The sequence below is a fragment of the Sceloporus occidentalis genome, unplaced genomic scaffold (genome assembly GCF_023333645.1).
Source record: "Sceloporus occidentalis isolate IW3139 unplaced genomic scaffold, rSceOcc1.0.p SCAF_2, whole genome shotgun sequence".
Lineage (NCBI taxonomy): Eukaryota > Metazoa > Chordata > Lepidosauria > Squamata > Phrynosomatidae > Sceloporus > Sceloporus occidentalis.
Genome location: NW_028316982.1, coordinates 263,858,549 through 263,873,011, shown reverse-complemented (window position 1 = coordinate 263,873,011; position 14,463 = coordinate 263,858,549). Strand labels below are relative to the sequence as shown.

The window sequence follows — 14,463 nt, the reverse complement described above, 5'->3', positions numbered from 1 at the left end:
CAGCTGTGGCTGTGCATTGCAGATTCAGCAGGAGCGCGGGGACCAAAGGAGAGGAGGCATCCATGATGCTGGTGACACTGGCAACGTGCAAGCGGACAAGGATGCCAACACCAGCTGATCACCAGCTGGCAGGAGACCACCATTGTTCTTGGGCAGAGCGGGGGGGGGGAAAGTTTTAAAGGGGCTTGGGCGCTTTAAATGTGCACATAAGCTTTCTGCTGCCGCTGCTTAGCACTGCAGCTGTGCAGCTGCGCATCCGCCAGCCGGCAAAGGAAAAAAAAAGCCCCATTTTTGGCCGCCCGTGAGGAAGCTGCCTCTCTCTTTGCAGCGTCCTCCAAGGCGGCGGTTTGAAAACTGCGGGTCCGAAACGGACCCAGGTGAGGCGTCTTCACTGCCCCCCGTGTGGAAGCCCCATCTCCTGAGCCACGCCCCCGGGGCGGGCGGTCTGGAGGCTCCGTATTCAGCAGAATACACCTCCAAGACGTCTTCCCCTGCCCGTCTGTATCCCGCCAAAGAAAGTAAGCTCCATTTTCTACATGGTATCCCTCAAGTTTTAAAAAGAACTGTCCAGGGTGCTGAATCATATCCTTATCAGCATTTTAGGTCACTACTTTGGAGTTCAGTCTAACACCCAATGCAAATTCACTGCCTCACTGACACTGGAACCACCAACCTCTACTTCATGTGACTTTACTACAGGATTTGATAGACTTTGTGAATGCAAGGCACTGATTTTCTGCCTCTACATGGACTACAAAAAAGCCCCCAAATGGTGAAAAAATAATCCAGACATGAGCAGGAGTCTACTGCTGGTTCTGGAAAATGGGAATATTTGAGCAGAGACTTGGAGTTGATCACCTTGGGGCTTCTTCCAGGTATACAATTTTATGCTAAACAAACAACAGTGAATTATGACTTCAAGGGTCCTTGAAGAAATGCAACCATATATATATATATATATATATATATATATATATATATATCTCACACAGAAACAAAGGTGCTGTGGGGAGGGATGAGTGTCATCATAACTTTGAGAGGCCACAGATAGCTCCAGGGCTTACTTTGCCAACTACTGTACCACCATCTTAAGAAACAAAATCAGCAGAAATCGTTTCTATGGACAAAGTGTATAGATTTCCTTTGCCCAGACAGTTTACTACGGGATATTAACAGTTGAATTTGTTTTTGTTTTTTTAAAAAAAAGGGGGGGAGACTACAAGACTGGCAGCAATCAAATAGGATTGTCAGGTTGGTACATTGAAATATATCAGACAGAGAAAGGAGGGAACCTAGAACAATACATGTAAATTGGTGACTGAAAAGGTTAATGAACAAGAGGGATACTGAGAAATAATCAACATGATTAGGACTATTAAGGAAAATGGAGCATGAAGAGTTATATAGTTATATCCTCCTTAAAGCCATTTAATAAACAGAGCAGGAGGGAGGATGAGGCTAAAGGAAAAAAATAAAATGAATTATGATGCAGTAGCTTATAAAATATTGTGTAGGGTTAGTACTATCTTAAACCATGATATTTCGGAGTCAAAGTATGAGATCAAGGGGTAACCCACTGGTGATGCCATTAATAATAATAACTACAATAATAATTTTTATTTATATTTCCCTGCCTCTCCAAATGGATTGAGGCGGGATTACAACCCAATAAAAATATACAAATACAATCAATAAAAAGGAGTATATCCAATACAATACTTCATATCAACAATAATAATATCTTTAGTTTTTTGTGGGGGGTTTTGGGCTATGTGGCCATGTTCTAGAAGAGTTTCTTCCTGATATTTCGCCAGCATCTGTGGCTGGCATCTTCAGAGAATAATAATATCAGTTTATCATAGTGCAACAGTTTTATGGCTATAGAATTACACAAAATCATCACCAAGGATTGATGGGTAGATATCCAAGACAAGATCGGGTGGGTAGGCCCGCCGGAAGAGCTCTGTCTTGACTGCTTTCTTAAAAGAGTCTAAGGTGGTAATAAGACGGATCTCTTCCAGCAGGCCATTCCACATTTTAGGGGCAGTGGCAGTAAAGGTTCTTTAGGAAGTCATAGCCAATCTAGTTATTTGTATTTCCAATAGAGTCTTCCCAGATGTTCTAAGAGTGTGGGGCGGATTATATATTAAGCATGATAAATTAAACATCAACCAAAGTGATAAGAATATGGCATTCTATTTTTATTTTATTTTTTAAAAATGTCTTCAGGGCATTGCTCTCATCCTGACATTCAACCCCATAATCTTGGGAACCAGCCAATCAAGACCAAACCCTGAGATCTAGAAACTAGCAATGAAGGGTTTATGAATTACATTCCTCTGTAGGGGTGCAATTCTTTGCTAATTTCATTCTTGAAGTAAACAATGACTAATATTAGCATTTTTCCTCCTGATGCAAGAAAGGAACCAGCTGCAAAATTTGCAATTTGGAACTTATTCTGTGCAGAAATCTTATTTCCTATACAGAAAATGTGGTTTTCTGTCCAAATGCTATTATCTGTGCAAAAACCTCTGTGTATATTTTGTGTAGAATAAGTCCTGAACTCTGGGTGTTCTCATCAGTCCAGATTCATCTCAGGGTCCCCTGGCATTCAAGAAACACACATTCTACCTTTTTTGTTTTTGGATATTTTTGAACTCTATTCTTATGAGTGCCTCCTGTGGTCACAAAAAATATTTTGGGATGTTCTGGACTTCCATGGCCATTTCAAATGTATTTTGAGTGCAGGATCAAATTTTCAGTTTGGAGGAGATGTGAAAATCGTATGAAGAAAGGTTTAAATAGTTGGGTATGTATAGCCTGGAGAAGAAAGATGCGGGGGGAGGGGGGGGGACAAGACAGCACTCCTCTGACTTCTGAAGGGCTGCACACATCCCAAGGGCTGGGGTTTTCTTGGCAAGATTTGTTCAGAGGAGGTTTACCATTTCATTCCCCTGAGGCTGAGAGCTTGTGACTTGCCCAACAGGTTTCCTGGCCGAACTGGGAATTTAACCCTGGTCTTCAGAGTCATACTCCAACACTCAAACCACTACACTGTAATCAATTTTATAGGGTTGTACAAAAAGTTATCCAATACCACTTCATATAAGACCCTTTCCTTTTTTACACTCTTCCTGCAATACATTAGGATCTCATCCAACACTGACTTGTCTTTTATCTCAAAGGCCATATGTTTAAGATACAGGAGGGTCATTTTTGGTTGAAATTTGTAAGAAACTTTTTAGCAAGAAAACATCTAATCACAGTTTCCCTTGTGATTTCATGTTCAGTCTTCATTTTGGAGAAGAAACACTGGGAAAAGAAGGTAGCTTGGTACACCTGGGAGGAGGGGTGTCCAGAAGGTTGATTGGGGATGAAAAATTGTCCTCCAAGGGGGGGGGGGGAGTTGACCTAGATCAGTGGTCCCCAAACTGTGCCCTTTAAGATATTTTCAACTTCAACTCCCAGAAGCCTCAGCCATGTTGGCCAATAGTCTAGGATTCTGGGAGGTGAAGTCCAAAATCCCTTAAAGAGCACAGTTTGGGGACCACTGATCCAGATGAAGGAAGGTTAACCACCACAACATTCCAAACAACAACAGTGATGTAATGGAACCAGGGCTTACAGGGCTGAAGCACTAGAACTTTTCAATTGGCAGGAGCAAGATGGCCTCTGCCACACTCCTGCCAGTTCTGGATTTTCTGTTCTCTCTGAACCTGTCCTCACAACAGCAAACTGTTCTTTTGACCTATCTCTGTATTTGGTGTGTGTGTGTGTGTGTGTGTGAGAGAGAGAGAGAGAGAGAGAGAGAGAGAGAGAGAGAGAGAGAGAGAAATAACCTATTAAGAGCTTCTCCTGATCAAGATTCAAAGCCAAATTTGTTTGCTGATATTAATTAACAACAGCTTGCTTTATTAGAATTCTTGCATTCTTAAAATCTTGTATTTTTGTGTGCATCCTTAAATTTCTTAGCTTGCATTCTTAATAGCTTGCTGTTTAAAAACTCTGCCTGGGGCATTCTTTTGGAACCAGCCATAAAATTCATCACAGCAGTGCTGCCCAGTAGCAGTTGTTGCTATTTTCACAACTGGAAAATAATCATCAAAAGCTGCCATCTCTGATGTGTTAAAGTGAATTTGGATGAACCCAAATGTAAGTTCACATCCAAACTGAAAGCAAAACAAAAGAGGATTTGGGATATTAGCCCAATATTACACAAGCTGACTTGGCTCATGCAATTGACAGAATGATGCACTCATACCATTACAATCTGTTAGAGTAGGACCTTTCAAAGTTTTTGAAATTTTGGAAAACTTGTGGGGGCTTAATGTTTGTTGCTGCTGTTATGGACCTTCATGTAATTTTGACTTATGGCAACCCTAAGGTGAACCTGTCACAGGGGCTCCTTGGCAAGATTTGTTCAGAGAAAGTTTACTTGTGACTTCCTCTGAGACTGAGACAGTGTGAAATGTCCAAGACCACCCAGTGGGTTTCCATGATTGAGCAGGCATTTGAACCCTAGTTTCCCAGAGTCCTGGTCCAATCCTCAAACCACTACAACATGGTGGCTTTCTAATGTGGCTTAATGCATGTCTTCAAAAGGTGTCTGGACATGACCTTGGAAGGCAGAGACTAACCTTTTTTATTTCTTACTCCATAAATAAATAAAGTTTAGTACATTTCAGTTTTTTTTTTTTTTAAATGGACTTCCAGTATTCCTCTGTTTTTCCTGCTCTCTTTGGGAAAAAAATCTTCTCAGTTTTAGATCAAAAATAATAATTCTTAATAATGAGAAAAAAGGATTACTCTTTCAACTGTTGTTGTTGTTGTTGTTGTTGTTGTTCTGTGCCTTCAAGTCATTTCCAACTTATGACAACTTATGACACCATTGCCTTTCTCTGAGGCTGAGAGCATGTGACTTGTTTAAAGTCACCCAGTGGGTTTCATGGCCAATCAGGGAATAGCACCCTGGTCTCCAGAGTTGTAGTCCAACACACAACGCTACACCTGATTCTTTCAATTATATCCTGATATTTTTTTTGTCCTTTCCTTCATAAATCTGAAACCTACTCTGCCTTCCAAAATTCAATGCTACTGGCAGGCAAAATGGGAGTGATTGGTAGCAATTGAATTTTTCCTTTATTAACCTCATTTTCATATAACAGTATTTTCCTCCTTTGCAAAAAAGCTTTCAGGAGGATAATGAAACTGATTATATTTAAAATGTGTATATGTGAGTGTGTTCGGGGGGTATTTCTCTGCTAGAACATCACACTCGAGCTATTATAAAGCCAAAATGCTATATCAAGATATAGTTTTGCTGATTTTGGATAGGGTGGATTCCCCTCCATACCCAAAGCACATTGTTTTATATTAAAACAAATATATTTATATAAGACCTTTATGCCTGTCATATGGGATTCATATTCTATAGTGTATTACACACCGACTAAGATCTTTCTTTAGGAATTTGTTTCTTCTTGATATCATGCTGTGGTAGTAATTCAAATACCATACATATGCACACTGATTTAAGAAGGCAGTTAGGAAGAACCTTTTGGAAAATTTAAAGTGACTGATGGAGACTTGAAACAAAGATACATGCACACAAGCATTTTTGCATACATATCGAAGGCCAAAATTATGACTATTTTTCAGCATTTCCATCCATCAGAGAATGACTGCATTTTATTTTATCTTGTTGAGGTCTTGTTCACATAATGATTCTTGACATAATTGAACCCAAGTAACTCTGCGGAGAGCATAATTTAAAACGTGAGACCCAAGCTAATTCATTATACATGTTTTAATTGCACAGACACACACAGACACAGCAACCAAAAGGAAGATTGTATGATCTCCGACATAGTCCTTTAATTTTGCAGGTATTCCATCCCTCAAAATACACTTCAGTAATTCTGTGTTTCTCTTTTTCACTCTCAAATCTTTTGATCCACTAAAAGAAATGTCATTGTAGAACTACAATAAAAGCAAATCACACCCACCTTTTCACACATTGGGAAATTTTACAAAACCACAAAGTGCCTGCCAAAATGGCATTTTCTCCAATTGTGATCTAAAAGAAATCCCAGTGCATTAAAGGGTGGGAGGGAAAGCATTTGACAAGGTGCTAGTGTTTGCAGGATGAGGCATCATTAAAAATGGGCAACATCTCTACCTATTTTTAATATAAAAAAGTATTGCTAAGCTTTCCCAACCCAAAACTTTCCCAACCGAAAGGCAATAGCTAACTTGCCACAACTCTAAGAGTCAATGGAAGTCTGAGATTTAGGAAAATAAGGCAACTTAAGGAAGCAAGACTCACCTGTCCTGAGTGGTACCAGCTGTGAGGGCAGTTACAATCCATCCACCAACCCCCTCCTGTCCCTTTCACCCTAACTAAGGTTTTTGGGGGGCTCTTCTGTGCATTGTCCCACGGCGTGCTACACTTAGTCCTGGTTTGCATCGGGGTAGCTGCTGGAGGTCCAGAAGCAGAAGGTGGCAATGGCTGGTGGTGGTGATGGTGATGATGGTGGTGGTGAGGTTGAGAATAACAGTGTCCCTTGGCATTCTGCTGCCAGCCACATGGACAGGGGGCATCCCTGGGTGGTTTCTGCATCCCTCTGGTGGAATCAATCCCATCGTCCCCCCTGCAGCAGCTGTGCTGCCTCGGAAGGTGCGCATTCATAATGCCCTGTTCTCAACTTCTCTCCTCTTCTCTTCTCCAAGGAGACAAAGTCCTATTCTGCAGACCCCCGGAGCACCTTTGACAGCTGCTATCAGCAGTGCATCGTGGGATCCTGAAGAGTGGAGCTGCACAGCATCATCTGCTGGCTAGTAGCTCTTTGTCAATAGATGACTCAACTCACAGAGCAACTTGACAACCTCTCTGCTCCAGGCAGAAGCAATCAATGCTCTGCACAGCTGGGCTTACAAGGCTGAACTACAAAACATCCCCTTGTTGGGTGATGGGAGAAGAAAGAAATCATAGGAAGAACCAAAATGATAAAAAATAAATAAATTAAAAATAGCTGCAAAATTTGTTCTCTATTCCTCCTGCCTTCTCTCTACTGTCAGTCAGAGGCACACAGTCAAAAACGCAAGTGTGCTTTTTTGCTAAAGCAGATATGCATGCCTCTCTCACCAGCAGAACCCTTCCCTCTGGGAAAAAAGAAGAAGAGCAAGGCTAAGATAAAATCAGGTTAATAAACACGAGAGCCATGGAGAACCATCTCCTCCAAGTCTACATTTTGCACAGAAGGAATCAGAAGTGGTATTGAGCTCAGCTAAAAGGGAATGTTTGTGCAACTTCTGAGATGACAAGCTCTGGGGAAAACACAGAAGGAAAGAGAACAGTATTTATTTGCTACATTTACCATATCGCTGCCAAAGCATTTGGGATGATTTTCAGCACTGGTGGGCAACTTTGCTGCCTCTAGGAGCCAACTTTCTGCCCCTCACATTATAGATGTAATTTTTCACTAATTTCATTCTTGGAAGAAAGAATGAGTAATGTCAGCAGTTTTCTTCCCACTGTGAGAAAGTCTTCAAAAATGTATAGTTTTCAGACTATTCAGTTTGGGATTTAATCTGCACAAAGCTTTGCACATTTTAGCACACTTTTCTGTTCAGGAAAAGGCATTTTTTGCAGGAAACATTACTGCATGGAAATATTATTTTTTGTGCAAAAATGTTTTCTGTGCAGGAAATTGTAGTGGAGGGCAAAATTCACACTTTTTTCTGCACGCACACACACACACAAATGTTCACATGCAAAATGTGGACAGAATAGGTTCTGAACTATGAAGACCCTCATTTGTCTAGGATTTTCCTAATCAGGGTTTCAGGAAACACATTTTATGAATATTTTGAAATATTATTTCCATCTCTACCTGGGATCCTTTGGGGACTGCACCAAAATGCCAGAGTTCTTCCAAATACCAGAAACACATCCAAAGCAATGGCAGTCCACTATTGGATTTGAAAAGCATTTTTAAAATGTTAAATAGCAAAGAGCTTAGTCTATTTAAAATGTGAATTGTCACATCTGAGACCTCCCATAGGAGGCCATTTACTCTTTTTCAGCTAGGGAAAGGGAAGTCTGAGAAGTCAGGTGGAATTAAGGGCCATAAAAACAACTGAGATGAGGGCCCACACTATTGCAGGGCTGCACTTGTCCCACCAGTAAGGTTTCCATGTCTCCAGATCTGGCCCCTCTTCTGCTGTCATCACGCCAAGGAAGGATGAGTCTCAGGGTGAGAGCACTGCCTTCAGAGCATTGCTTCCACCTTTCCTTTGTCAGATGATTTTTTGATTGATTGACTGATTGATTGAATAGGATAGTATGTTCATCCAAGGTAGATGCTGATTGTATCATGCTTAATGACATCACAAAGGACTGCACATTGTAATCTCAGAAGGGCTCACCTCCTGGGCCATCACAAGGGGTCATCCTTAGCTCTCATGTTTTAGACTTGAAATCTGGGATAGTCCTGTCCTTACAATCCTACCAACCAGGGGTTTACAGTTCATAATAAAGGCTGACAATCTAAAAGGAAAATGTAAGATGGGGGAAGATGCATCCAAGGTGATTGAGGAGGCCTGGCTGATTCACAGCTTCCTTTGCTGCAGGAAAGTGCTGATAGTGGAGGCAATAAGAGCTGAGAAGGTGCCAAGTAGACATTAATACTGATCAGGCCATCTAACCTCTCCATGTCTGAGTGGAGATTTGAACCCTGTGCTGCAGATTCCTAGCCCAGTGCTGAAACTACTACACTACACTGGCTCTCATTTGAAAACCTATAAAATACATTAAAACTGCAAATCACCAAGGCTCCACAAAAAGCACCCTCTCTTTCGTATAAAGATGCAGTGCTCCAAGTTCAAAGCTTGTAGTTGCTTAACAGGAGATGAGTTCTGGGATTAGAAGCCAGGAGTCACACCAAGAGGCAAATCAGGAAACCAAGCCAGGAATCCAAACATGACTGAGCAGAGAGTCATAGCCTGACACCCAAACCACCACATCATACATTATCTTCCTGTAATCTCAGCCATTGCAGAAGGAGGGATAGTCCAAGAAAGCAAGAGAGATGCTTACTTAAAGCCACCCAGAGGATCCCTGAAAGATTCAAAGTAGGAACTTCCTAGCTGATCCACTATGGCATTCCAGCTCCCATTAAAAGAGAACGCATAGCTTTCTAAGAAAAGAACTGTAGAACTACATGTCGACAAAGTAAGGGGTAGAAGGGGATGATTCAGCTGCCAATTAAAAATCAGCATCCTTCAGCACTGACTAAGTGCCCCCTTTTTTGGCATCCAGAGAAAAGATTTTTATTTTTAAATCCATTCCAAGGCTCTTTTATTGGGAGTGCTGCAACAGTCAAATTTTGCACAGATTAAAAAAACAACAACAAACTTTCTGAAAAGATTATATTTGGTCAGAGAATGAAGAGCTACCACACGCATGGCTGATAACACAATTCCCCAAGGTGGAGTTATAATTAGCACAGAGGGCAGGGGATTACACAGTCCAGGAAAAGAGTTCATTTCTTAGATTTATGTCTACTCCCAATGAACACCATTAAACTTTAGGTAGCATTCAACTGATGCAGCTGAACTGTTGACACTTTGTTGGTTCCCATACTGTCCCTGTAACCCTAAGTATGTGCCACTTTTGTGTTTACACCTTGCTAGCATTTTCCTTCCCATCAGTGAGATGGTGAATTAGCTCTGGATATTTGTCCAAACTCTGCAAGAGCTATCCAGGTTTGCTGAACCTATTTGGATCACTCTTTCAAAGTTCAGTGTAAAGCCTGGAACAGATCCACTTCCCAACTGTTAGCCATCATGGTTCCCTTTTCTCTATTCTCTATTGTTAGGGCAGGCTATAGGACTAAACCTCTACTTGGTGAAGAGCGGCTTCCAGTTGAGCCAGGAGGAGGAGGATTTCCCTGTTCACCGAGAACCTCTGTGTGTCTAAAAATTGGCTGCTTGAGAATGGGAGATATTCTGGAGCCCATTCTCAGGCAGTAAGGTGGGCTAAAGAGATGGGGAGAAGAAAAATTTAATGGTCTCACCAGCAGAACTCTGAGATTGTGGTGAACAGATGTTTTCTGCCCTACAATTCAAATCAGCCCAAGGCAATCATAGCCAATGGTGGCAGATTCTGGGAGATGCAGTGCATAGGCCATAAGCTCCTCAGATCATGAACCTATTGTTTTGTACATTAATGATCCATCTGTTGCAAATATGCAAGAAAACTGTTAGTGAAATCCACAGATGTTTATCTGGGCACCAGCAAGAGTGTTTTGACGTACATCGCATGCTTCTGATGCAGGTTAGACACTCCTGATGAGCATCAGGGACTTTTGATGAATACTAGGCACCTCTTCTTCACGTTAACCACTTCTAATGCTCACTGGGCTCTTGTGATGCACACTGGACACTTGTGACATGCAATGGAAACTCATGATGTGCATCAGATTTCTGTGATGCACATTTGGCAATTCTGATGCACATCAGACACTTCCTAACCTGTGTCTGGATGTGCACTGGGAGTGTACCATTATACACTGGTGCCTATTGTACACTGGTGCTGTGGCACATCAGCCACTCCATTGGCTGCCACTGTGCAATGGATGCCGGTATATTGCAACATCACAGCAACACCTAGGTGAATATGAACTTTGAGAAACTACTCAATTCTATTTCTCATGCACAAAAGTCCACTTACAAAGACATATGCCCCATGCTGAATTCCAACCAAGAATACCAAGAGTAGTTCCAGTGTTTATGTCAGGAGCAGTCCCCACCAGCATACTGAGGCCTCCCAAGATTGTGTTGATACCAGTCTTGCACCCATTATAGGATGCCAGTCCCCCCCACCCCCAAATTAAAGCAGATATCCTTTGAAATGGGGGATTTTTCCTGAATTCTTTGTGTTATGTTTATTGCAGTAAATGGCATAACAACCTTGTTTTTCCTCTGCCTGCCACAATACGTCTGATTGGCAAAGTTTGACCCGCTGCTGATTGGACAGAATATGTCAATTAATTTGGAGTTTAAAAATATATCAAAATTGTTTGAAACAAATCATGCATGTCCACTGTAGCTGCTCTCAGATTAAAGCAGATCATCACGGCTGCTCCATCCAAACTAAAAATAAACATCAAAACACATTTGCCCTGGGCTGAATACGCATATGGGAAACAAAGGCACATCTGGGAATCCAGAGAGAGAGAGAAAGGTCCATGACAAACAGGGAAACAGACTCTGTTACAGCAGAACAGATTTTCCCCTCCAGATACAAGATGAAGACTGATGGAATTCTAGCCACTTTGCTTTAAATCATAGCAGGAGAAATAATATTTACACTTATGTTGTTGTTGTATGCCTTCAAGTCATTTCTGACTTATGCTGACCCTCAGGTGAACCCATCATGGGGTTTTCTTGACAAGGTTTCTTCAGAGGGAGGTTGCCTTTGCCTTCCTCTGAGGTTGAGAGACTGTGACTTGCCCATGGCCAAACAGGGATTTGAATCTGTTCTCCAGAGTCCTAGTACAAGACCCAAACCATTATGCCACACTGAACCCTTATATCAGAGAGTAGAGGTTCAGTCTTCTCTATCCAGAGTTCCAAAATCCAAAATACTCCAAAAACCAAAACTTTTTTCATGGCTGGATGAGATAGTGACACTCTTGCTTTCTGATGGTTCAGTGTACACACTTTGTTTCATGCACAAAATTATTTTTAAAATATTGTATACAATTACTTTCAGGCTATGTGTACATATGAAACAGAAATGAATTTTGTGTTTAGACTTGGGCCCCATATCAAGCTAGTTCATTATGTACATATTTACAAGATCCCTAAATTCAAAATTCAAAACTCCTCGGATCCCAAACATTTCAGATAAGAGAGACTCAACCTGTATTGGCTTTATTGACTGAAGGAGAGAGAAGCTGGGATGCATTAAGCTGGGAAGCAATTCTGTTTCAAGGAGCCCTTACACCATGCATGCTGAAACCGGGTGTCTCATAGATGCTCTGGGGGAGGGTCCAATTTGTGGTCTCCAGGAATAGAAGGCACATTTAGTTTACTGTATTTATTTAAACAACTAATGTGGTGTAGTTGTTTCAGTGTTGGATCAGGACACTGTGAGTCCAGGGTTCGAATATCCACTTACTCATGGAGATGTATCAGGTCCCATCTTATGAAATCTTGGGATTTCCAGTTTATGGAAGGATTTCCAGCCAGACTGCTCTAGGAACTCACCAAAGTACAAACCCCAGGATCCCATAAGGTAGAACCACAGTAGTTAGAATGGAATGATAACACTATAGTTCTGTTATACGAATGGGCCACTCTGATCTTTCCCAATATTCTGGAACTTCAGTTGGGAAGAACTGCTTTATATACCAATTCAATAGTAGTAACTATCCAAAGTGAGGAACTGATCTCAAGTACAGGATTAAGCATTTCAGATAGTTCTTTCAAAGCAGATAAAACCCAGTGTAGATTCACCATCTCAATAACACAAAAGCTATGGCTATCAGACATCAGCTGTCATGCTCTCCTGTGGTCAGCTGTCTGAAAGTTTTCTATTTTGCATGCCAGTGATGTTCTACTAATTTGAGTTAAGTGCCCTCTCCAAGAAGGCCTCTTAAATTAGAACCTTGAAACATCAATTCCACAAGCAAAGTTTTGAGTCTTTCCATATCCTTTATCTATTGTGGCTCCAGCAAGTGTATCTGTACATCTGTTAAAATACACTCAGCCCACAAGATAGTAAAATTTCCTGAGCTTTCTTATTTTACTGTTTCAATCAATGTGCATTTCCCACTCATGCACATTAGTAAGGGATAAAAGCTATGGGTTCAACACTGGCATCATTTCCCCAAAAAAGAATCTGGAAATTAACAAACCAACAAACAGAAAGGAGGGTTCATTCCTAGAACATCTGTTTGTTTGTTTTTACTGCCAACAAGGTCAGGGAACTTGAAAACACAAAACCCAGGGGGACATTGGGACACAGCATATTTTACAAGAAGCTCCATCTACTCTTGAAATATGGAAAGTTAATGGGGCATATTCCATGCTCACAGAACCCACTCTATGGACTGGGAAAACTCCGTTTATGGTAATGTTCAGTAAGGTCTAATCTGCACTGCATAAATAATGCTCTTTAGCTGCCATGGGTCAATGCTATAGAATTCTGGGATTTGTTGTTTTGGGAGATATTTAGCTTTCTCTGTCAGAGAGCTCTGGTGCCACAACAAACCACAAATCCCAGGATTCCATAGGAGGGAAAGCCACGGAAGTTGAACTGGTGTCAAACTACATTATATCTTCAGTGCAAATTAAATTTAAGTAACTACTAACTTTTCCGTAGCAAATGGCAGGAAAGAATATTGAGCACAACAAAGCCTGCAGCAACTTACTGAAGTAGTAATTTCTACTACTACTACTACTACTAATTATTATTATTATGACTATTATTATTATTTCCTGAAGCTCAGTCTTCCACAACCTGGCATACTCCAGGTGTGTTGGACTGCAATTCCTACCATCCTCAGTCAGTATGTCAAAGTGCCACCTTCACCTTCCAGATCTTCAGTGGATGGATCTCCAATTGCCATCCAATGAAATTTCACAGCAACTCCTGAAGTCAGATTAGATTTAGAGGGGTTTGATCAATTGGGGAGAAAAATTCAAATATATCCTCTGTCCTTCCACAGTTTTGAAACAGCTGAACTAAGCATCATAACCTAGTGGGTTGTAAAGTTTGTAGTTTTATAACAAATACAGTGATTGCTTGCCTTATGCAGGGGATCCGTTCTGGACCACCCACCCCCATGTAAAGCAAATAGCATGTATGTTTGTGCCCCATAATAATAATAATGGGGCTTGTGGATGTTGTGTAGCGTGGTGCGCAAGGCAGAGACATGCATGCCATTGCCATTTCCATCGCATGGCTTTTAACACAAGCTGAAAGCTGCATATAGTGCGTCCGCGTCATACATGGGCATGCTGTAATTACTTTAATCAATAAATATATAGCAAACTAAATCCTATCCTAACTGGTGTTAATATAGCAAGAAGAGACTGTTAACTTCATTCAGAAGAGACTGTTACTTGGCCTAGATCCAGGCTACTTGCAGGAGCGCCTTCTTCCATATAATCCACTCTGCACACTTAGGTCCTCTGAGAAGAATCTGCTACAACCCAAGAAGATCAGACTGTCTGCGGTGACCCAGAGGACCTTTTCATCTGCCGCTCCTAGGTTCTGGAACGACCTGTTGGACGATCTCTGCCATATTAGCACCTTAGAAGCCTTTAAAAAGGCCGTTAAGACAGATCTCTTCCAGCAGGCCTTTCCAGATTAGCCTTTTTAGTTTACCCTCCCCTTATTGATATTACTGATATTATTGATATTATCATCTCGGCTTCCTTCCCCAGTGAAAA

The 14,463-nt window shown here is 41.3% G+C and overlaps 1 protein-coding gene across 19 annotated transcripts in view; it reads right to left on the bottom strand.

Annotated features, from left to right (window-relative positions):
- DLG2 (discs large MAGUK scaffold protein 2) overlaps positions 1-14,463 on the bottom strand; it is a 1,248,672-nt gene that overhangs the window by 441,779 nt on the left and 792,430 nt on the right. For 3 of the 19 annotated variants that reach the window (XM_089512909.1, XM_089512919.1, XM_089512920.1), the window contains exon 1: positions 6,326-6,701. The exons of the other annotated variants lie outside the window; for them this stretch is intronic. In XM_089512909.1, the coding sequence (XP_089369035.1) occupies positions 6,326-6,688 (363 nt within the window). In that variant the 5' untranslated portion in view covers positions 6,689-6,701. Of the gene's footprint in view, positions 1-6,325; positions 6,702-14,463 lie in introns of those variants that run through there. 19 annotated transcript variants of the gene reach the window in all.